The 25,178-nt window shown below is 48.7% G+C and overlaps 1 protein-coding gene across 6 annotated transcripts in view; it reads right to left on the reverse strand.

Annotated features, from left to right (window-relative positions):
• The window catches only part of LOC110147419 (N-acetyllactosaminide alpha-1,3-galactosyltransferase), a 72,102-nt gene that overhangs the window by 29,800 nt on the left and 17,124 nt on the right, over positions 1-25,178 (reverse strand). For 3 of the 6 annotated variants that reach the window (XM_070452120.1, XM_070452106.1, XM_020908890.2), the window contains exon 2: positions 2,795-2,910. The exons of the other annotated variants lie outside the window; for them this stretch is intronic. In XM_070452120.1, the coding sequence (XP_070308221.1) occupies positions 2,795-2,799 (5 nt within the window). In that variant the 5' untranslated portion in view covers positions 2,800-2,910. The remainder of the gene's footprint in view (positions 1-2,794; positions 2,911-25,178) is intronic. 6 annotated transcript variants of the gene reach the window in all.

Consider the following 25,178-nt stretch of genomic DNA (forward strand, 5'->3'; position numbering starts at 1 on the left):
GAAGCTTATGAAACCTCCGTGTCAGGCCCCTTGGCAAACTGGGCCTGTTCTCCCATTGGGGTGGGGAGTGGTTAAGGCTCAAAGGCTCTCCAGAGACGAGGTGCTGCCCTGTCTGGGGGAATCACTCCAGTCCTGGGGCTGCAGGTGGGGCCTGGGGCCTGACCCCACTCCCTGCAGACCCAACCTGCACCAGGTGGGCCTTGCTGAGCTCCCAGGAGCCTCCCACTGTGATCCAGAGAAGGAGCTGGACTAACTACTGTTCTGCTGCCCACTTGGGGGTCTCAGGGGTCACACTGATCCAGACTTCACAGCTACTTGGCACCCATATCCCCCCAACACACCCCCACCACCCCATCCAGGATGGAAGAGCTGAATTCTCCGGAGCTCTGGCCGGAGTCACCTGAGCAGGAAACTGCCAAGCGATTCACAGCCATGGCATCACCAATAACAAGCTGTGAAGCTGAAAGAAACTCTTCTAAACTCGAGGTAATAAAAAGCAACCTTTGATTTAACCATGATAGAGGCAAAAACTGATTTGTCTTCTTTTCGTCTCAATTAAAAATATTACAAAGTCAGCAAAGAGGCAGTCCAAGAGTATGCAGCCAAAATATAACAGGTGCATCCGACAGCTGAGTACTACTAATCATTTTTATATTATCTTCACAGTTTATTACAATGTTATTTTCTGAATTTTTTCCTATTGAGAGCATTTGTCAGTTTTTGTTATATGTTTGGATGTTTCCCCCTTTCCTAAACACGGTCAGCCTTCTGTACCCATGGGTTTCACATCCAAAGATTCAACTAACCATGGATCAAAAACATTAAAAAACAAAAAAAAAACAAAAAATTCCAGGAAAGCTTCAAAAAGCAAAACTCTAATTTGCTGTATACAGGCAACTGTACATAGCAATCTACATAGCATTTACACTGTACTAGGTATTCTAAGTAATCTTGAGGCAATTAAAAGTAAATGGGAGGATGTGTGTGGGCTGTATGCAAACACCATGCCATTTTATGTAAGGGACTTGAGTGTCCTTGGTTTTTGGTATCTGTGAGGGTCTCGGAACCAATCCCCAGTGGATTCGGAGGGATGACGGCATTTACTCCCATCCTAATGTCATATTTGCAACTTTGCATTCTTTTTCCTAAAGAGAACCTGGAATGGAATAAGCTTCTGGCCCTGCAACACTTGGATGTCCCTCAACTGAACCAGGCCAGGGCCTGGGCTAAACACTTTACCAGTAGTCTCTCGGATAAGCCTCATAATGACCCTGTGAAGTCACTCTGGTATTATCCTCAATTTACGACATGAAAATGGAGGCTCAGAAAGGTTAAGTGACTTGCCCAGTGTCACACAGCATAAAGCAGTGGGGCCAGGATTCAGGTCCAGAGAGCTGGCCTCCAGCGCTCACCCTTTCATCCCTTTTGTTCTCAGCAGACACGCAGGCTTACCCATGGACTCATCAGCCAGGTCTCTTGGGCACATCCTTTCGTTTTGCCTTTCATGGTTGCATGAGTGGGTACGTGCGTGCTAAGTTGCTTCAGTGTCCGACTCTTTTGTGACCCCATGGACTGTAGCCCACCAGGCTCCTCTGTCCATGGGATTCTCCAGGCAAGAATACTGGAGTGGGACGCTGTGCCCTCCTCCATGGGATCTTCCTGACCCAGGAAGATGGCTCCGGCCTCTCTTAAGTCTCCTGCATTGGCAGGTGGGTTCTTTACCACTAATGCCACCTGGGAAGCCTGCCTTTCACAGTTATCATTAAGCAATTGGCCCAAAGTTAGCCAATCACAAGCTTCCTTGGACTTTGCCTCCTGTGTACCTGGCATCTGAGCCTTCCTTACTCACTCCATCCTGTTCGTCCCTCATCCTGGTCAGCACCCCAGCTTTACAGCTGAGGAAACTGAGCTTTCGCAAAGGCTGAGATCGCTGGGCTCACCCTCAAGGTGGTGATGGGGGGATGCTGTGTTCGAAAAGCAGACCCTCTGCCCTCCTGGCCCAGCTCCTGGCAGGGAGGTGGTGCTGGGGGTGAGGAGAGAGAGTTATGCTTTTACCCTAAAATCTCTCTAAACTGGTGGGCATTGGGGGAGATGCTCCCTGTTAGAAGAAACATGATATAATTTGTGGGGGGAAAAAAAAGGTACATGGAAGTCTGTTTCCAGTTATGTTTTTCATTATAAGGGTCAAAGTAAACACAGACAGAGGAAACTAAGAGACAAGCCTCAGACTAAATATACGACTAGCTGTTGCCTCAGCCGCCACAGACGGAACGACCTGTTTTTGGAGGGATTTTCGCAATGCCCTTTCTAGAATCCCCTTCAGGAAATCTGAAGCCTGGATCCAGCCAGTTTTTCCTTGCTGCCTGACCCAGGAATCATTGCGCAAGAGTTGTCCCAGGAGAAATAAGGCGAGGTAAATGAAGAGCCAGCGCTGCCCCGAGAGGGCTCTGCATGCACCCACAGAGCAAGCCCTCCTATCCCTGCACTGGCACCTTGAGCCCCAGAAAAACCCCAAGCTGCAGCCCCGCCCTGTGAGGTTCTGCCAGGGGCAGCAAACTCCAGCCGAGCTTCCAGGGACAGAGCCAGCATCCCGCCAGCACCCACTTCTAGATCCGACACCGGGAGAGGAGGACTCTGTCGTCTTTGTCGTCTTCCAGAACAACTAGCGGGTTCCAGCAAGAAGTCAGGGGGAGAGCGGAGTTCCTCCCCAAGGTGTGTCCACGCTGCAGCCGGCTCACGATACCCCCAGGGACCCCAACCCAGCAGAGGTAAATCATTCCAACGTGTCACATACCTCATCGTCTGCTGCTCTCCTCCCAGAGTAAAAGGCAAAAGTACCAAGTTCTATTGAGCTCCGTTCTGCAGAAGGAGGCAGGGATGGGAGGAAGCGAAGGTGCAGCGTTCTGACTCCTGTCAAAAGAATAAGCAGCTGTTTCAGGAAGAGGGGGTGGGCAGATCCCACAGCAGTCAGGGGCTTTGTTCCTTGCTGGTCCTGGGAAGTGGGCTGTTTATCAGGCCCATTGACTCAGAGCTGCATGCCAAAGGCAGAGACGTTCCTCTCTCAGTGCCCAGGAAGGGCCCAGCCTCCCTCACCAAGCGAAACTACAGGTCCAAACTTGGCCTGGCATTGGAGGAAGTAAAGCCACCACCCCCGGGAGAGACAGCAGCATCACCCACTCCTGAGCGAAAACGAGAACCATTCTGAACCCAAACAACCCAAGTGACAACCACCAGGAATGACTGATGGAGAATTAAAAAGAAAAAAATTAAAAATGCAGAGGCGTGGCTGAAGGAGCGAGACCTCAAGACTCCTGCTGAAAGGCTACCCAAACGTCCCTCCACGTGGAGCCTCTCCCCCACATCCTGTAGGCTTTCTGTTTTGTTTGAACACTATTTTAATAGAAAGTACTGAGATCTCCCGCACCATGAGCTGAGCTTTAAGAACTTTAAAAAGGTCACTGAGGCCTAGCCCTGCTCTTTGACTGACTAATGCTTAACCCTTCCCACACCCCCCTCCTGATCCCAAAATAGAATTATCCAGATGGAAGGGACCTCACAGCAGTGAATTTTCAAATGTTGAATAGCTAAAGTTTTTTTTTTTTTAAAGGAAAAAAAAAACAAAAATATATGCTGTCATTCTCAGAATCCTACTATGTAAAACAGAGGATACAGGGGGCTTTGGCTGATGCAGGGAAATGAAGCTTAAAGCCCTCCTACCCATCCCTTCCAAGTGGCCCTGGACACCTCCTTGGGAGCACAGACTGGGCACCCAGACAGATTATGGAGAGGGGAACAGAACCAGACAGAGAGGGGCCAAGGACTACCCACCCCAGCCTCCAATACAGGCCTGCCTAATTCAGCCTCTTCCTCCTATTCTCCAGAGGAAATTTCACAGCCCCCTCCTCCTGTGACAAGAGCTAGTCCACCACAGTCTGCACGGTCTAGAAGTCCTGCTTAACTACTTGTTTAAATCCTTCCTGCTGGCATCTACTACAATCAAACCAACCACATCTTATGAGCCTGTCATTCCACCCCAGGTCTGTACCCCCAAAGAAAGTGCACATCAGCTCACCCAGAGACGTGGACTAGAACATTCATAGCGCATGGAAAACTGGAAATGACCCCACTGCCCACCATCAGACAGATCAGGTGTGACCAAGTGTGGGCGTCCACGTACCTCAGTGGGAAGGAACCTGCTACAGCCACTGACATCACCAGGATGAGGCTCCCACACACACGGCAAGGAGCGAAAGAAGCTCTGGATGGATTCCATTCATTTAACATTCAGAGGTGAAATCAACCCTTGGTGCCAGAAGTCAGAGTTGGGGTGGGCGGGACCAGGAAGGGGCCCCGAGGGAGTTCCCAGGGGGCTGGTCATGTCATTTCTTGAGCCGGGTAGTGGTGACACAGGTGTGTGTCCACTTTGTGAAATTCATCACAAACGTGCCTTTTCTGTGTATATACTAAGAGCAAAAATGAACAGAAACCTTCCTGCTGGAAGCTGCCTTCACTTGGGCGTTCTGGTTTCCCCTGACTCTGGCTCGCAGGACATAGGGTCCTGGGTAGACCTGTAGTTTCCTTCTCCGGGGTTCAACACCCCAGTTCTGAGCACCATGGAGTACCTCTCTACAGGCTCAGAGAAAATTTGTGGTTGTAAATGATCCAGGCATCTGGACTGTGGTCAGCAGACAAAGGAAAGGGGGACAGCGTTTAGAGGCTAAGGAGCTGGGCCAAGACGGACTGGTCCTTCCAACAAGCAGGCCCCGATCACACAGGTCTCCCCCTGGACTGTTTACAAAACAGCCTCTCCCTTTATCTCGGTGGGTCCTCAGGCTCACCCACCCCGTGGTCAGGAAAGGGAACAAGGCTCTGAGACCTCCTGTCTTTGCTGCCCTTCCCCCTGAGCTGCCTCCAGGGGGGATCTCTCTCCAGGTTATCAGAATCAGAGGCTCCAGGTGGGTTATCTGCAGCTCAACAGAGCATGTACAACTGGAAGGCAGAAGATTCACTTCCAGGAGATCAACAGTATCTTTCTTTTTCCCTAAAGCAACCTGAGGCTAAGGACTCTCAAAACAATGGAGCACATACCTGTGGTCATTCTTTAATTGGGAGGCAGGGAACTGGAGCAAGTAAGCCTCAGGCCACGTCGCTCCACTGATCAAAGGAGGCCAGAGGCTGTCCAGGTAAGAGCCTGGCACCATTCCCAGCCAGGCTGACTAATCTCATCACTCAAGTCACTAAAGGCCCCTTCCAACCCTGATAGTCCAGGGCCTGTCAGAAGACAGCCAGCATTGAATGACACCCCAAGTCAGAGGATCACAGGGCCTCAGAGCTGCAGCCAACGTAAATAGGTGCAGCCCAGGCGGAAGTGCCCTGGCTTCACATCCAGACCCCTTTCAGCTAGGAAACACGAAAATCCAGATCCCCACCCTGCTTACCTCTGTGGGAGCATGAGGATTAAGTGTTCCCGGGAAAGCTTGCTATAGACACAAAGGTTGCAGGCTATCACTGTTTGTTTAACTCTGAATGTGTTCTGGGCAGTTATAAAAGACATTCTTGGTGATGCTTGTGACTGATGGAACAATATGGCTGGTCTCCTCTTCTGTGCGTTGGAGATAAGCACAGTCCCCACCTCTCAAGGTGGGCATGGAGCTTACAGCGTGGTGCTTCTGAATGTGGACTCTGGGCCCAGGCTGCCTGGGTTTGAGTCCCAGCTCTGCCCTGTAGGCTGTGCAATCCTGGGCAATTTACTTAACTTCTGTGTTTCTACAGCTGTAAGATGGGGATAATAGCAGGTGGGTTGTAGCCGGCACATATAAAGGTATAGACATGCATATTACCCATGATCGCAAGAACTAAGGATCTACTCCTTGAAAAGCGCTTGAGGTTCTCAACCATGCATAGACTCTACTGTTCAATTAATCCAAGGTTGCTGCTCCCACAGCTTTACATCAAATAAAAATGTTGACCATGTACCCGGCGGGTGGGAGAAAGGTAGGAAGGAGAGGTTCTGGCCCAATGTCCCATTATCATTAAGTATTGCCATACACCTGTGAGCTGAAATGGTCCTGGAGAAAGCCCACACAATAAATAACTGCAATCAGGAGTGTTCGTACCTGTAAGTCTACTTCCTCGAGAAGAGCTGGGAAAAATGAAATCATGATGACTCTTTCCAAGCAACACCTAGCCAACCTTCTTGAGGTCTGCCTCCATCCCACCTAACCGGGGGCTAGAGCCCTCCCTCTTCCTCTACAAGCATCCGTCCTGAGCCTCAGCCTTTTCCTCTCACACCAGGAAGTCCCTCTGTGAAGCTAACCTCAGTTCTTCATGCTGTAGGTCAGACGCTTTCTGGAGAAGGGAGATGCTGGCTTTGTTGACAGCTTGGAAGATGGGAGGAGCTCCCACCGAGGGGCAAGTTTCAGGTACTGATGTCAGCCTGGGTTTAAGCTTCCTGCAAAGAGGAAACCCCTCCCTCTCTACCCTCCCTCAGCTTCTCTCACCACTTCCTCAGGCTGATGACCCCAGACGGAGGTGAAAAAGCAACACCTGATCCTTCTTATCACAATCTGGCAATGGGTGCGAGGGGGTGCCCTCCCCCCGCCCCCCTAGAAATTCTCACCCCTCCCCGAGCAGAGTTTTGAAGCCAAGTAGGCCAGCACCCTGCCTCAGAGCCAAACCACTTCCTGAACAGGTGAAGACTTCAGCATCCCTCAAGGTCAAAAAGTCACGCCCTGTTTAGAGCTCACTGTAGAGGTCTGCAAAGACCCAGATGGCTTTCAGACAACCCTAGAGGAAAGTAGGGTAAAATCACAGTCCCAAGTTGTAAGGAAGGAAACTAAAGGTAAAATAAGAGCCTCACAGAATTGTGTGGTCTGAGTCATCAACCCTGAAATGGAAGACAAGCTTGGGGTTTTTCCATGATTTCATCGCACCTCAAATTCTTATATCCCCGGTGGTGGTGAAGCCAGACCAAGCTGGGGATGCTAATGGATCCCCATTAGAATGAGGCAGGGGCTGTGAACCTAATGCCACTGCAACCCAAGAACTACTGGGGTATGGGGGTGGCTTGACTTCCATCTTGGTCACTTCTGGGTTTTCCTAGTACCTGGATCAGTACCTGGTACCTATTACCCAGTACCTGGCACCTATTAGAGGTTCAGTAGATATTTGCTGAATGAATGCTGAGTGGAAGCCAGGGTGACGGAAGTGTGTGACTTTGACCAGGTATAATGCAATAGGAAGTGATGGGGTCTGCAGAAAACTGGGGAACTTCTGCCCGGATCAGATCAAAATCAAATTTTCAAAAGAGAGAAAAAATAGTGGGACTTCCCTGGTGGTCCAGGGGTTAGAACTCCACACTTCCACTGCAAGGGTCCCAGGTCCAACGTCTGGCTGGTGAACTAAGCTCCTGCAAGCTGCCGAGTGTGGCCAAAAATTAAAAAAAAAAAAAACCCTGCATCTAAACAGAACTTCTGATTCCAGAATGTGATTATGTTGGCCATGCGGACTCCTTTTTTTAAGGAAAATCACTTTGTACCAGAAGCTAAAAGTACTGTTTGAACCCTTGTTCGGCCATCACCAGACTGTGTGACACAGGCATGTCCAACTTCCTTCTCTGTGCCTCTGTTTTCTCATCTGTGGAGCACAGTTCCTCCCAGTCCGCCTCTGCCCAGCCTGGGCCTGAGTCTGGGAACAGCTGTGAATTGGGCTCCTATAGAAATCTGACTGGGGCAATCTCAGAAGGCTTCGTGGAGGAGGTGATGTGATTGGACCTTTTCAGACAGACATCTCCTGCCTCCAAGGAACCTGATGAGTCAATTTGCACAGGCTCTCTCTTGTGCACACCTCCCTCTGCACTCCTCTCTTTCTTATCACTAAAGAGAGGCTGGAAAATTAAGCTGCAGGGGGAGGCGGGCAGCCCGACCCTTCAGGATGTGTAAATCCCCTTCTCCTGTTTCCCCAGGGTCCTGGGGTCACCTTATGAATGACTAGCTCTGGCTTTTGGAGGAGATGGGTCAGGCAGAGGGGGTGGCTAGGATGCCGCAGGATTGCCAGCCCACTCAGGAGTCCCGCCGAACCCTCCCAAGGCAGGGGCCCAAACAAACTGGTGAAAGAAAAGAGAAAAGATTCTGCGAAACAGAGAAGAGAGAAAAGCAGAAGGAGGGGAAATGGCTTTTGAGAGAGGAGACTCGGAGTCTGGTAGGGCCCCAGAGAAGTCTCTCCCACCCTGGCTCACTGCAAGGCCAGGTGAGAACTAAGGCAGTTGTGACGACAAGGAGGACGGGCAGGCCTGCTCTTACTCGGCCCCGCCCTGGAAACATTTCTTTCCCAAGAGCCTGTGCAAGGGGATGGTTTGCAGTGAAAAGAGCTTTTTAAAAACTGAGGTCAACACCAATAATACAAGCGGAGAAAAGAAAGCCCAAGAAAGTGCTTTCTAAATCCAGTAACATGGTTCCACAGGCCATGTGCCCCCAGGCACATTCTTCATCCCCAGCTGGGCCTCACACCCTCTGTGGGCACTGGTGAAGCTGAGGCGGAACTTTCCCAGGATCCTGTGGCTCCTTGGCGGGGACCCACATGGGCTCGATGGCTGTGAAGGGCCTGTTCTCACTTGCTCTGCAAAGCTGGCTGATGAACGTGCAGCCTTCAGAGCTGAGAGCTCAATGCCACCTCCTCTAAGATCCACTTCCTGGCCAAGGCTCTCTCTCCCAAATTCCCTCTGCCCTTGTGTGGCCTACTAGGAACCCAGGTTGCTCTGTGTGTGTGTGTGTGTGTGTGTGTGTGTGTGTGTTCATGTGTCCATCTTGCCTTCCATGCGCAAGTTCTCAAGGGCAGCAGGGAGCTCTGCTTTGACCCAAGTCCCCTGTTGGTCCTCACACAGGGTCTGGTACAGAGGAGGTCCTGAGGATGGGTGGACTGGTGGACGGATGGACAGATGGCCGGCATATGTGCTCCCTAGGGCTTCTGTACCACAGACCGGGTGGCTTAGCACAACAGCAGCTTATTCTCTCACACTTTTGGAGGCCAGAAGTCCAAAGTCAAGGTGTTGGCAGAGTTGGTTCTTTCTGAAGGTCATGAGAGAGAATCCATCGCGCCTAACTCCCAGCTTCTGGTGGTTGCTAGCAGTCACTGGCATTTTTTGTGTCTTGTTGTTCAGCTGCTAAGTCATGTCCAACTCTTTGCAACCCCATGGACTGCAGCACACAGGCTCCTCTGTCCTCCACTGTCTCCCGGAGTTTGCTCAAATTCATGTCCACTGAGTCGGTGATATCATCTAATCTCATCTCATCCTCTGTCATCCCGTCTCCTATTGCCTTCAGTCTTTCCCAGCATCAGGGTCTTTTCCAGTGAATCGGCTCTTCACATCAGGTGGCAAAGATATGGAGCTTCAGCAACAATCCTTCCAATGAATATTCGGGGATGATTTCCTTTAGGACTGACTAGTTTGATCTCCTTGTAGTCCATGGGACTTTCAAGAGTCTTCTCCAGAACCACAGTTTGAAAGCATCCTTGTGTCTGTTGTGTCTATTCCAGCGCCATCTATGTAGCCACACAGTGTTCTCCATGTGCGTCTGTGTTGTGTCCAAGTTTCCTTCTTATAAGGACACCAGTCATTGGATTGGAGCCCACTCAAATCCAGGATGACCTCATCTGAATTTGAGTCATCTGCAAAGAATCTATTTCCAAAAAAAAAACTCATAGCTGTAGGCACTTGGGGTTAGGACTTGAACACATCTTTTTGGAAGACTCAACTCTATCCACTAGAGACAGTTACCTAAATAGTTATTGGTTGGGAGCCTGTAAACACTAGCAGAACCACCCATGGGGGCGGAAACCCTGCACATAATTACAGAGTTAAAAGCAACAGTTGGAGGTGGGTGGGGAGGTGGAGGTGGTCTTAAGAAAGAGGAAAGTGGATGGAATCCTTAGAGCATCTCTGTTTGATCAGGATTGTAGGAAGAAGAGAAATGCCACCCTGGGATAGGCTCTGTGGGATGCTCCAGAAAGATGCTACAGGTCTGTCAGTATTCAGCTCCGGACATCACTGCGATGTGAGTGGATAAGATCACCCTGGGAGGGGAAGGATGTGAAAGAAGAGCTTCCTGGGGCAGCTGGCATCAAGAACACATGGACACGTGGAGCTGGGCACCAGATTGCAGTGGGTCAAGGAATGAACCTCAAGTGAGGAAGTGATGTCAGTGAGTGTAAGGACCTCTCGCCAGCAGCTTGCCTTGGGAAGAGCTGGAGAGAGGGTCCAATTAGAAAGGCCATGGAGAAAAAGGGGAATACTTGTGAGTACACTCCTGACCCTGGGAAACTCATGATGAGACAAGGGGAGGAGGGCTTGAAGATTCATAGGAGGGAAAGGACGGGTACCAAAGGTCAGCTCTGCAGGGAGGATGCAGGAGTGTTGGGGGCGGGGAGCACCAAGACAGGCAGAAGGTGCTTCCCCTTGTGCAAAAAGTGAAGAAACACGATGGGTGGATTGGTGATCTGGAGTGGGGGGGGGGGGGGGGGGGTGCAAAGTGGGAACTTGAGAAGCCCCAGTCCAGAACAGCTGAAGTGTGGAGGATGAAGGAGGCAGAATGGGGGTGGAGTGGGGGCAGAGAAGCTAGACAGCCATGCTGAATCTTATCACCACCAGCCTTGAACCTGAGGAATCTGCATTTCCTCCTGAAGGTTCTAAGGAATCCTTGAATGCTGTTAGGCAAAGAGAGCTACAATGATTCGGTTTTTAGAAGACTTCTTTGGCTGCAGGATGAGGGTCGGTGGGAAAAGTTAAATCTCCAGGCAGGGAGCCCAGCCAGGAGGTGGCTGTCTAGTGTCCAGGGGGGAACATGGAGACCTAACGCCATGGGGAGAGCTGGGAGACGAGAAAGAAGCAGCATCTTGAGACCCTGGGTTATAAGAACTGAATTCTCTTTCGAAATGTGCTTCAATGTCACGTTCTTGGAGAGACGAGACAGTCCTGGATTTTAAATTACTTTCCTTTTGTAGGTAACTAATTTTTCCCTTAAATTTCTTTCTTCCTTGACCAGAATGTCAACTCTACAGGCAGATACATCTGTATGTTTTGTGCCAATATGGAAATATCTATTACAGCACCTGGCACTCAGAACATCTTTGTAGGCTAAAACGCATGCCTGGTACAGGGCTTGGCCCCTAAATGTTCAATACATGTTAACTATGGTAATAATAACAAAAATGTGTGTATATGTTAGTCGCTCAGTCTTGTCTGACTCTTTGCGACCCTATGGACTGTAGCCCACCAAGCTCCTCTGTCCATGGGATTCTGTAGGCAAGAATACTGGCATGAGTTGCCATGCCTTTCTCCAGGGGATCTTCCCAACCTAAGGTATAATACCTGGGTCTCCTGCATTGCAGGCAGATTCTTTACTGTCTGAGTGACCAGGGAAGCCCCAATAACAAGAATAATAGTAAGCCATGGGATGAAGGGAGTGAGATGAGTCTAGTTCAGTGTGACTCAGTGTGGATGGAATGAGCAGCAGCTTCAGCATCACCTGGGAGCTTGTTAGAGATGCAGAGCATCAGGTCCACTCAGCTCTAACCAATCAGGATGCCCAGGGTGGGGCCCAGGAATCTGTCTGCAGGTGATCTGGAAACCAAGCTGGTCTCCAGGTTTCTGGCTGGTACAGGAGATCAGATGGTTGATTGAAAAATGGAGAGGAGGGGTTGGAAGGAGGGGGCATTGGTGCTTGGTTCTAGAAGCGCTGAGTTTGAAGAACCTGTCAAAGCCAGCTCAGTAACATTGTTCTAGAGAGAGAGTCTGGGCAGATCCCGATTTGGGAGCTGCCAGCATGCAGGCAAGAGCAGGCAGGTCTGTTGTGCACCAAGGGAAGAAAGCGCTGAGAGACAGCGGGGAGTCCTGAATGGGCACGTGAATGGGCACGGCGCTGAAACCTGAGGGGCAGAGCTGAGAGGCAGGACAGCCAGAACCAAGGTTGTCAGGCATGCTGAGAGAAGCCACATCTGAATTCTCAGCTCAGCGCCACCCACTGACACTCCTGTGACTGCCTCTGGCCCCACGTGCCCCCGGAAGAGGGAAGGTCGTGTTCCCCTGGAAGGGTGCTGCTGTCTCAGAATCCCACAGAGTGGAGCAAATGGAACGGTGGCAATAGATAGACAGGAGTCCAGTTCATAGCAACTCTTGGGTGTGCCTCAGCATCCCCCCGACTAACCCTCCCCTTAGATGAAAAGGTAGAGCTGTGTCTCCCTGACTCTGCATTGCCTGCCAGCTCTGGGGGCTCATGGCACCCTCGTGTCCAGCCATAGAACCCCCACATGGGTGCAGCTGGTGCGTCCAGAGCATGTGATGAGGCTCCAGAGACCAGAGTCAGAGGGGAGGGCACAGCCGTGGAGGGAGGGAGGGTGCCCTGGGGCCAACAGGTGTGCCGAATCCCAAGCTCTACCTGGCTTGGTCTCAAGGTCCAAAGAAGCCTCCTCCTCTCTCTCAGCCAAGATGGGAGGCCCTGGAATCAGCAAGGGGCCATTACTTGGGAAAAAGAGAAAGTCGTCAGGGGCCTCTGCTTGTTTCCTGTTGTCCCTCCTAGAAGCAGATCCCCCTTTCTCAAAGGGCCAGCTCCCACCAGTCCCAGGCTGCCGCTCCCGTGTGCTTCCCTCGCTGGCTGACAGCATGGTCTTCCAGGTGACGTGGACAGGGCTGTAAACAAGTCACTCTTCTCAGCTCTCCTCTCCCCCATGTCCTGTTAACCCAGCCTCCCTCCCAAAGGTGGTCACACCATTTACAGCATCCATGCCCAACCGCCTCTGCTTGAAGACTTCCAGTGATGAGAAGGCTTGACCACCAACCCGGGTAGTCTGGTTCATCTCTGGACTATTCTGATTGATTGCAAGACACGTCTTTTCAGTAGAGCTGAGCTCTCCTTCCCGGAATGTTATTATTAGAAATCAAGACTGCCTTTCATTTACACCTACTATCTCACTGAATCCTTTATCATAAGTGTTAGTCGCTCAGTCGTGTCTGACGCTTTGCAGCCCCACGGACAGTAGCATGCCAGGCTCCTCTGTCATGGGATTCTCCAGGCAAGAATACTGGAGAGGGTTGCCACACCCTTCTCCAGGGGATCTTCCTGACCTTGGGATCAAACCTGAGTCTTCCACACTGCAGGCAAACTCTTTACTCTGAGCCACCAGGAAAGCCCTGCAATCCGTAAAGAGCCCTCTGTTTCCCAGACAGGGAATCCAAAGCTCAGAGTCAAGTAATATGGCAATATCGTAGAATCAGTAAGTTCTGCCTGCCTCGCCTTTCCCACTGAACCTAACAGCTCCTCACAGACAGGGTCCCTGACTCTTCCCTCTGCGAGCCGAACAGCATCTCCCCTGGCACACTTCAGGAAAGCCATGCCCACTAGCATTTACACCATCATCAATAAACACTTGAAAGGCAAGTACTCAGCCCTGAGACTGCTGGGACTGGGCCGGGCACAGACTAAACGGCATCCACTCCTTGCACTTGTTAAGTGCAAGTCTGGTGGGAGATACACGTGTGCCCACAAACACGGAGCGCTCTCTGCAGACCTCGGCTACTGCTGCTGTGTTAACCAGGCAGGGGCTGGCCCAGGGCCAGAGTTGCAGAGGCGTCCCGGGGTGGAAGTCACAGCTCCACCTGCCCCATCTCCTGGTCTCCTGTTCTATTTCACCACCCTCCTATTTCTGCCACCTGGTCTTTACCTTTTCACAGCCACCCACCCCCCCAACCTGGTGTGGGTAGTTTTCCAGAGCCTGTAAGATCAAGATGCTTTCCCTACCACAGTTCTGATCTGCACATGTTGTGATCAAGTAACAGGTCATTGTTTTAGTGCCCCATTCACTCTCAAAGGCGTGCAGATTTGGAGGATAAATCATAGGGTCGTTTTACATAAAAACAGCTCAATAAAAGACAAGGGGTTCAGTGAAGTCCCCTCAGACCCTTTAGGATTTAGGGCTTGTGTTTACTATCAGCCAGTGCCTTAGGTTAGCCTCTCTAGCAGCCAGACTCTTTCCTGTGGCCACTTGCAATCCAGGAGTTGGTACAAGCCCAGTCTCTCCCCAACTACACCCTGTCCCCCTTAGCGCCTGGGGCTAGAGTCATCTCAGCTAGCCCTGCTTCCCCTGTGTAGGCCAGGAAGTATTAAGAGTCTAAGAATTTACCAGAAAATCCTGAGGCTGCTTTGTCTTGGGCTTCCCCACACACACACTAGATTTTTTTTTTCTTACAGTAAGTTGACTTGAGCATAAAAGCCTGTCCAAGAATTAATCTGTAGTGATGAGGTTCCAGGAACCCTAGTGAGAAGTTAAACAACTACAAAACCAAGAAAATCTCGTAACGGAGCCCACAGCGGAGGTGACTTTTTTCCTGCCTGTTCTTGGAATGAGCCAGGCCTGAGCTCAAATTCCAGCTGCCCTTCACCCCCCAACTTTCTTGCTGTGTGGCCCTGAATAAGTCACATCACTTTCTGAGCCTCAATTTGCTTGTCTATAAAAATAGGGATAATAATTTACTACTCCTTGAGTTGTTAAAAGGTGAAGAATAACATCTGTAAAGTTCCTGGTACCTCGGAGGTACTTAGAAAAAGGCAACTTGTATTACTTCTAATATCACCGACAGATAAGCACTGTTCCCATCTCATCATAGTAGGAGAGGCAGTATAGCTTAGTGGTTAGAGCCTGCACTTGAATGAACCTGGTCTGAGCATTGACTAAATATGTCACCTTGGGCGAGTCATTTAACCTCCTGGGACTTGGTTTCTTTCCTCTGTAAATGAGAATGTCTCTCTTTTTGTTGCTGCTGTTTAGTTACTAACTTGGGTCCAACTCTTAGTGACCCCATGGACTGCAGCCCACTAGGATTCCCTGTCCTTCACTATCTCCCAAAGTTTGCTCACACTCAAGTTCATTGAGTCGGTGATGCTAACTAACCATCTTATTCTCTGCCGGCCTCTTCTCCTTTTGCCTTCAATCTTTCCCAGCATCAGGGTCTTTTCCAATGAGTCAGCTCTTTGCATCAGGTGACCAAAGTACTGGAGCTTCAGCTTCAGCATCAGTCCTTTCAGTGAATATTCAGGGTTGATTTCCTTTAGGATGGACTGATGTATCTCCTTGCAATCCAAGTGTCAACTACAAACTGGCACTTACCAAGAGCATTGTCAACGACTGAACAACAAAGGCATCTCCCATCCGCCTCTGGGGCAATGGAACCCCACGCTGCTAAACTACTGACCTTCAACAGCCCTTGAGGGGGTTCAGGGTGGAGTGAGGTGCGCTCTGCTCCAGGGAATCTGGTGGGATGGGTCTCTAGGTAGTTGTATGTTTTTAGGAACAGATTTTATGATCTCAATCCTTGCATCTCCTCATATCTAGAGAAGCACTAAATCCCTTCATGGTGACATCAGATCCTCATGACTAGCAAAAAACCTTTTTGTAAAATGAGTGCTTCATGGTATTGAACTCCCCTTCACCAAAACCTTATATATTGACCTTCCCCCACTGCCGCTTTGGAGCAGTCTCTCAGAGCTATCTGAGGTGCTGCTTTCCCAGCTGCAGTCCTCATTTTGCCCCAAATAAAACTTAAATCGCAACTTTCAAGTTGTGCATCTTTTTTAGTCAACACAAGAGTTTTCAGCACCACAGTTCAAAAGCATCAATTCTTCAGAGCTCAGCTAGCCTTCTTTATGGTCCAACTTTCACATCCATACAAGACTACTGGAAAGACATAGTTTTGACTATATGGACTTTTGCTGGCAAAGTGATATCTCTGCTTTTTAATATGCCATCTAGGTTTGTCACACCTTTCCTTTCAAGCAAGGAGCAAGCATCTTTTAATTTCATGGCTGCGGTCACTGTCCGCAGTGATTTTGGAGCCCAAGAAAATAAAATCTGTCACTTTCCACTCCTTCCTCTTCTATTTGCCATGAAGTGACAGGACCAGATGCCATGATCTTAATTTTTTGAATGCTGAGTTTTAAGCCAGCTTTGTCACTCTTTCACCCTCATTAAGAGGCTCTTTCTTTGGCGTTGTCTTTCTTTGGGATTGGAATGAAAACTGACATTTTCCAGTCCTGTGGCCACTGCTGAGTTTTCCATATTTGCTGGCATATTGAGGGCAGCACTTTCACAGCATCATCTTTTAGGATTTGAAATAGCTCAACTGGAATTCCATCACCTCCACTAGCCTTGTTCATCCTAAGGCCCACTTGACTTCGAATTCCAGGATGTCTGGCTCTAGGTTGGTGATCGCACCATCGTGATTATCTGGGTCATGAAGGTCTTTTTTGTATAGTTCTTAGAAGTTACAGTTCATAGAAGTTAAAAAAGCAGGGTGACAATATACAGCCTTGACATACTCCTTTTCCAATTTTGAACAATTCCATTGTTCCATGTTCAGTTCTAACAGTTTCTTCTTGACCTTCATATAAGATTCTCAGGAGACAGGAAGGTGGTCTGGTAATCCCATCTCTTTAAGAATTTTCCACAGTTTGTTGTGATCCACACAGTCAAAGGCTTTAGCGTAGTTAATGAAGCAGAAGTGGATATTTTTCTGAAATTCTCTTGCTTTTTCTATGATCCAGTGAATGTTGGCAATTTGATCTCCATTTCCTCTGCCTTTTCTAAATCCTGCTTGTTCTTAGTTCATGTATTGTCGAAGCCTAGCTTGAAGGATTTTGAGCATTACCTTGCTAGCATGTAAAATGAGCGCAACTGTATGGTAGCCTGAACATTCTTTGGCATTGCCTTTCTTTTGGACTGGAATGAAAACTGACGTTTTCAGTCCTGTGGCCAGTGCTGAGTTTTCCAAGTTTGCAGGCGTATGGAGTGCAGCAATTTAACAGCATCATCTTTTAGGATTTTAAATAGCTCAGCTAGAATTCCATTACCTCCACTAGCTTTATTCGTAGTAATGCTTCCTAATTTGACTTCACAATCCAGGATGTCTGGCTCGAGGTGAGTGACCACACCATTGTGGTTATCCTGGTCATTAACACCTTTTTTGTACAGTTCTTTTGTGTATTCTTGCCACCACTTCTTAATCTCTTCTGCTTCTGTTAGGTCCTTATCATTTCTGTCCTTTATCGTGCCCATCCTTTCATGAAATGGTCTCTCTCTCTTAGACCATAATAAATGAGATGTTTACATCACATCACTGACTCAATGGACATGAGTCTGAGCAAACTCTGGGAGACAGTGAAGGACAGGGAAGCCTGGTGGGCTACAGTCCATGGGGTTGCAAAGAGTTGGACACAACTGAGCAACTAACACACAACACTGGCAACTACCAAGTGACGGGCACTGTCCAGGATACAAGATTGACAAGGATTAGCCAGCACAGCCTCTCTCTCACAGAATTCAGTCTAATGGGAAGTCCAACTCTCCTGCAGCCATATACATCCTGTAACAGAGCTGAGCGTCCCATGGCAGCAATGAACTCCCTTCCTCTGGGCTCCATGGACACTGGGAGGATTCAGAGAGGAGTCTCACCTGCCTCCTCGTCCACGCGGCTACAGAACACCCTCACCATACAGCGCCACTCTCCTCTCAAGTCTGGTCTGAGACGTCTGAGTCACTTTAATTTACAGATGAGGCACCAAGGCAGGGAAATAACTCATCAGGGCCCACTCAGCAACGAAGTGGGAAAGCTGGGGCTGGTACACAGGTACCTGGCATCTCTCCAGGAGGAGACGCCTCTTAACCATAGCACAGGAAATCAGGCACTCAGGGAAGGGGCTGAGGGCTCCAGTCAATAGTCTTCTTCCAGAGTTTCCTTATTTATGCCCAAGAAAACCCCCAAATCCTCTTCCAGGGATGGCCACATCTCTGTCCTTCCCTCCCCCTTCTACCAGCACTGCTCTTCAACGATTTTGGATGCCACAATGGGACATAGAAAAGTCACTGGCGGGACTTCCCTGGTGGTCCAGTGGTTAAGAATGTGCCTTGCAATGCAGGGGACACAGGTTCGATCCCTGGTCGGGGAACTAAGATCCCACATGCCGCAACTATTGAAGCCCACGCACACTGGAGACCACGGGCTACAACTACTGTCCCACGTGACACATCGAAGATCCCACATGGTTCAACTAAGACCTGACACAGCCAAAAAAACAAACAAACAAAAAGAAATGCCACTGAAAAAAGGTGAGCATCGGGTGTGCACTGGAGATAAGTGAGGCACCCAATTCAGAAAGAACATCCCTCTCAAAAACATCAAACAGCTCAGAAATGGAGCAAAAACACCTAAATGTGCGCTCCACTTATAGAATGCCATGTAGGTCTGAGATGAAGAACGTGATTTGCAAACCCTGACTCAACACTTGTTGCCTCCGCCTTCCCGACACAATGAGCACTGGGAACTCCCAGCAGGCATCACCTGCCCTCTTCGTGGCTGCTCTTTTTCATGAGGAGCTGCTTTTCCTACCCCCCACCCCCACCCCAGAGAGGCTGGCAGTTGCATGTGCCTTTTTGTTCCTCTGCTTCACACTTGAGGCTGAGAAGTGCCTTGGGGCTTTTCCTCTCTGGTTGTGGATTCCAAGCACTCACAAAGGAGAGCCAACTGCCTGCTCTGTTTGTACCACCAGCCTGGTTATCTCAGCTTAGAGAGTTGATTTAGCGCCCTAGGTAAAGAAAGGAGTAACCTGCCTAGGGTACTCATTAATTCTGTTCTACGAAATATTTCCTACTCTCCATCTTCGTGGTAGGCTTTCATTTCCTGGTCCCCTTGTGGCTGAGTAGGGCCACGTGACTAGTCTGACCAGTAAGATATGAGCTGGCCCAAGTATTTATTGCCAGTGGAAGACCCTCTAGGGCTCTCTTTCTGTGGGCCATGAAGTACATTCAAGGAGGTAACTGCTCCATCAGCCCGGTTCCTTGAATGAGGATCACAGCCCCTCGCTGACTCAAGATGCTCACAATAACTAGAGTAAGAAAGAAAGTTTTAGGGAATTCCCTGGCAGTCCAGAGGTTAGGACTCCATGCTCTCACTGATGAGGGCCTGGGTTCAATCTCTGGTTTGGGGAACTAAGATCCCACAAACTGACAGGTATGGCCAAAAAAAACACAAAAAAACCCTACCTTTATGGATTTAGTCCCTAGGGGTTGTTTGTTACTGCAGCATAACATACTCCATCCTGACTGATACACTCCCCGTCTCACACAGAGTAGGATATCTTCTACTCTTCCCTATAAAATCTTTACCCTCCTCATCAATGAGAGCCTTGCATGAACAAAGGAAAATGAAGCAGAGGTAAGAGTGTTCCTCAGTGTCCTGTAGAAATTTTTTCCTCCTTAGGTCTCAAAGATGGGTGCAGATTCAGCTAAATTTGAAAGGAATGAGAAAGAAGTTCAGAGCATTGTCTTCTATGGCTTCCCTTTGCTATGGAATAGGAAACTAGGTCACTCCTATGAACATGTCAGGCTTGCAACGTGAGAGCCATCCAGGTTAGGAGCAGATGCCTTGGGCGCTGAGAGAGGACACTGGCCAGGAATGAGGACACAGGGTGCCAAGCAGCTCTGCAACCGAGGTGGGGTTGTAATCGAGCCAGCCACACCAGCCCAGGGACAATGGGAGGGATGGCAACTTGCCTGATCCCTCCCCAGTAAGGGACGGACTGTTCCAGACCAGGGGTGGGGAGAGTTAGCTAGAAAGACAAGGAGGGGTATGTGGTTCAAGGCAAAGAAGATGTGTGATTTAACTGGCTGATCATGGGAGGAAGGAGGTGGTGTCCACAGCATCCTTGTAGATTCTACTGCTATTCCCACTTTACAGGGAGGAAAACTGAGGCTCAGGAAGGTGCAATCTCTTGTCCAAGGTTGGTCAGCCAAGGATCAGAGCCAGAACTCATCCAGGTCTGGCTGACACAAAAGTTTAGCCACCGCCGGGTGCTCTTTCAGCCAGAAGCCATTTCACTCCCTCTGTGTCCACCCTGGCCCCTTCTCAGGCTTCTCTTCTGCACCTTTACTTTTACCTTTAATTACTTACATACAATTACATATATCCCAGTTCAGAGTGTGAAGTATTGAAGAGCAGGAGTCTGTGCTTTATATAATAATAAAAATAAAACAACAACGAAGCAGGAGCAGGAGCAAATGCTACTACTTACTGAATGCTAGGTTGGGTTCTCAGCACTTTATACTCATTATTCAATCTTGCTAAGCTCTCTGAGAGGCAGGTACTGGAATCATCCCCATTTACCAATGAGGAAGCATCTCAGTTTGGTTGAACTGAAATTCAACCCCTAATATTAATATTTTAACAGATGCCAAAGGAATCCATGAAAGAGCACAATAGAGGCTAAAAACCCCTGCAGAGGCAGAAGCCAGGTCTCCAGAGGCTGGGTTCTGTCCCACCTTATCCCACAGAACCCAGAGTTCCTGACTGGGACAGGGTAAAGGACTGGAATACCATCTTCACGCAACAGCGGGGAGTGAACAGAAACTGCTATCCCATCCACACAACATAAATACATAAACATCACAACTCCTTTGATTTCAGCACTGTGAGCCCATATATAACATTTATCATAATAGGCAATGCACCTGTTTCCCCAATTTAAAGAACTATTTTAGCATCCAGCATGCTAATTAGAAAAGCATCAGTTGTTGATCACAAATTAGGATAACAGGAGGGCTTGGAGCAACCACCTCTGGATAGCAGGCTGGCTGGCCCTGCCCCCAGACAGTCCGTATTAGTCTTGCTTTCTTAGCTTCTGAGCACTGGCTTGGTCCAAGTGGCGGTCACATAATATCTGCTGAAGTTCTATACTTTGTGAAACTTCATGAAATTGGATTTTACTTGCAATGCCAGGCATCCAGACATGCATACTGCATCACCAGCAAGGCGGAACTCTCTGGATTTCAGAAAACCTGGGCTATCATGGGACGCAACGGTAAGGTAGAGGAGATCTCTGCTCAGTCCAACAGCTAATTGCCCTCCCGGGCAGCTGGCCAGGACCAAGCTGAGGCCAGGACAAACCTGATGGGCTGTATGACCTTCCACAAATTGCAGACTTTATCTGGGCCACAATTTTTTTTTATCCTCTAAATATGGGGCTGTACTAGATCCAAGTCCAGCCAATAAACAATCACAAAGCATCCCCATCTATGCCTGGTACCGTGGGGCACACAGAGATTATGAAAACTCCCTAAGGAGCTTACATTGTAGTCAGGGAGACAGGCCTGGAAGCAATTACATACAATAGAAAGAAAGAAATGTGAGTGGCTGAGTGAGGATGAAGCCCCTTGTTGTGTTCTGGGGGCCTCAGAGGAAGGAAGCCTTTGCAGCCAGGCTTCATAGAGGAAGGGGCTGTGTTTGAACTGGGCCTCAGAGGGTGAGTAGGAGTGTGGTGGGTGGGGAAGGGCATTCGGGTCAAAAGGCTGAATATGCAGACACAGGGGCTACAATGGGAAACCTCCCCCCGACAGAGCCCACCCAGTGTGGACTGTGGAGCTGGGGTTCCTGTCCCGGCCTCACCACGTGTCTATGTTTTGCGGTCCAAAAGCAAGAGTCCTGGGAACCTGTGATTAACAAAGCTCCCTAAGTGATGCTGCTATGCACGCAGTAGGTGTTATGGGTTGAGAAAAAGTTTGAATGAATTAATTAATTTTAAAAAATGAACTTGACCTCCAGCAAGTCCCTTCTTCTCTCAAGATGTCCACTTGTGTTGAAATAAAAATGCTGGATCATCATGGTGGTTTTCAAACTGAGTTCCAGAAAAAAAACAGACTCTCCCTGTCAAAGTCCCTCAGAAATAGAGAGGAGCTGGGGGGACCGAGAGAGCAGGACTTTGAGCCCCGTCCACCCTTCTCTAGATCAGCTCTCCTTTTATCTCTTTGCTATTTTGTTTGCAGTAAAGGTTTCTTGGCGACAAAGAACTTTTAAAAACACCGAACTGGATGATCCCCAAGAATCCCCAAGGAGAAATTTAAAAATTTCTTGAGGGCAGCCACTTATCTTTGGTGAGTATTTCTTGAGCAAGTAGGAACAAAACATAACGCTGTTTACCAGAAGCAAGTTATTTATTTTATCATCATAGTTCAATATCTTTTGCTGTGGCCCAGAAATCAATGAGTGGGGAGAAAGGAAATGTAGTAAAACAATGCAAACGTTTGAAAATGCTTTTGAGGAATCGTTAATATAATGGGAAATTAAGTGAGAAAGTCAGGCACAAAATTGTACATAGGGCTTCCTGGGTGGCTCAGTGGCAAAAAATAAAAATCCACCTGCCAATGCAGGAATCGCCGGTTCGATCCTTGATCTGGGAAGATCCCACTTATAGTGGAGCAGCTAAGACCATGTGCTAAAACTATTGAGTCTGTGCTCTAGAGTCTGGGAGCCACGACTGTGAAGCCCGCAAGCAGCAAATACTGAAGCCCAAGTGCCCTAGAGCCCGTGCTCCACGACAAGAGAAGCCACCGCAATGCGATGCCCGAGCACCGCAACTAGAAAGCAGCCCCCACCTGCTGCAACTAAAGAAAAACCTGTGTGGCAACAAAGACCCAGCACAGCCCAAAAGCAAATAAATACAACTGTTTTAAAAAATTGCACAGAGACTATGATTTATATTTTGGATCTCAGATATCAGAGGTACTGGACATGTAGGACAGTTCCTCAAAAAATTAAACACAGAATTATAATATGATTCAGCTATCTTACTTCCGGTGATAGACCCAGAACTGAAAGGGACCCAGAGAGATATCTGTACACTGATGTTCAAGCAGCATTATTCACAAAAGCCAAAAAGGGGAAGACAACTCAGATATCCGTCTATGAGTGAATGGACAAAGAAATGCGGTCCAGACACACAGTGGAATGCTATTTGGCCTGAAAAAGGAATGAAATTCTGACACGCGCTTCAACACGGATAAACCTTGAAAACATTATACTAAGTGAAATAAGCCAGACATAAAAGGATACATATTGTATAATTTTACTTAGTTGCGGTACCTAGAGTAGTTGAATTCATAGAGACAGAAAGTAGAATGGTGGTTACCATGCACTGCAAAGGTTTCTCTGATGGCGCAGTCGGTAAAGAATCTGCCTGCAATGTGGGAGACCTGGGTTCGATCCCTGGGTTGGGAAGACCCCCTGCAGAAGAGAATGGCTACCCACTCCAGTATTCTGGCCCGGAGACTTCCATAGACAGAGGAGCCTGGCAGGCTACAGTCCATGGGGTCGTAAAGAGTTGGACACGACCGAATAACTTTCCCTTTTATGTGCCACAAGGAGTTGGTGGTGGTAGTTTAGTTTACTGGAGTGGGTAGCCATTTCCTTCTCCAGGGCATCTTCCCAACCCAGGAATCGAACCCACTTCTCCTGCATTGCAGGCAGATTCTTTACCCCTGAGCCACCAGGGAAGCCTGCAAGGAGTTAGAAATGGGAAATTATTTGCTCAGTTGGTACAGGGCTTCTGTTTGGGATGATGGAAAAGTTCTAGAGACTGGTGAAGCAAATGTACTTAGTGCTACTGAACTGCGCACTCAAATCGTGTTAAAATAGTTTATGTTATATTTTACAGCAAGAACAAAACAACGCCTAGCGTCACGTGGTCACAGCGGTGAATTCTGTGCGATGAGATTGTGGTAGGGTGATCACTTTATTCTTTCCACTTCTCTACATTTTTCAAATGTTCTACAATGAGAATACTCTTAAAACCAGACCAAAAGCTATTTAAATAAATCTAGTGGTTCTCTGACACTTTCCAAAAATGCATTGCTGTCTTTTATGTAAATGCAAGCAATATTTTCTGTGCTTAATTAATAAAAGGAGCCAAGTTCAAATATGTCATCCAAAGAATACCCCAAGCTGTTCAGTCAAAATAAATGACGGGCAGAGTGGTCCACCTTTCTGAGACTAGTTGTTCTCATCTATATTTAAATAAATTTCAAATAAAAAACAGAACCAAAACAAATCTTCTAACAAGCCTCCCAAGAAGCTGTCTGGCTTGGAAAAGCTCAAACACACACTGGAGAGAGAAAGAAAAATGGGGAACAGCCAGTGTTTTTTTAGGACATTAACTCACTGCAGCTGGGAAAGTGACTTTGACAGTGAATTTCTATCCCTTCTGCTCTGCAAAACATTCTTGTGTAGAATAAATTCAGAATCGAGAAGAGGCTCACCATTTGGATTCACTGCAAATCCACTTCCTCCAGCACCACCCCCCTCCACCCCAGATAAATGTTGGACAAAGATTTAAAGACCATCGGTTTAGAAGCGCAGTCAGTGTGTCTGCCTGCCAGGGTTGCCCTCTGCCCTGGGCCACACGGGTCCACTTTCCTGGCGCCTGGACCCTCTGCTTAGGGCTGTCTCAAGGGCAGACAGACCAGAAGGAAGCTGCCAAGGTGAGCAGGCTGGGGCTACCCCCCCTCCAACCCCCGCCCCAGAGTGGTCCCTCCCCAGCCATGTCAGCTCAGGCAGGATCCTTCTGAGAGCTTCTGTGTCCTTCCCTAGCCCAGGGGCAGAAGAGCACCCCCCTTGCAAGGCTGCTGGGAGGAGTAAACGGCGCTGCCTGTTGAAGTGTCTATTGAGATGATGGATGCATAATATTAATAGGCTCCCAAGCTTCCTCTTTATCTCCTAGAAGTTCACTGTCCAAGATTCATATTGTCTTGACGGGACGCTGGTACCATATATGGTTAATGCTGACTGCTAGGTTATAGGATTACAGTCAAACAACGGGGTGGAGAGAGGCCCCTTCAGATCCCGAGCCCAGGGCTGACCAGGAGGAGGCGCAGGATGAGAGTAGGCAGTTCCTGGCTGTTTCCCACGCTGACCAGCCAGCACAGAGTCCTTTCACCGGAAGGGCTTCATCATTTTACAGATGAAGAAACAGGGGCTCTGACAGGCTAACTGTCTTAGTCAAGGTCCCATGATTCAGAAACTGCCCATTTTAGGGTTTTCTAAAATTCCCTCATCATGAAGGGATGGGTCCTTGTCATTTCAGCTCTGCCACTAACTCATTTGTTTAGTTAGTTGTTTATCTTCTGCCTCTTTCCCTCAAAAAAGTTAGAGAGAATTTGGGGGCATGGAGGGGAGAGAACGATTCTTGGGGATGCTTAGCTGGATCGGTTTCCAGTCTCTGGGCTTCAGCTTTTTCATGTACAAAATGAGGGGCTTCCTGCCTCAGGGCCTTTGCACATGCTCTTTCCTCTGCCAGGGACACCATTCCCCA

Source organism: Odocoileus virginianus, chromosome 2 (assembly GCF_023699985.2).
Source record: "Odocoileus virginianus isolate 20LAN1187 ecotype Illinois chromosome 2, Ovbor_1.2, whole genome shotgun sequence".
Taxonomy (NCBI): Eukaryota; Metazoa; Chordata; class Mammalia; order Artiodactyla; family Cervidae; genus Odocoileus; species Odocoileus virginianus.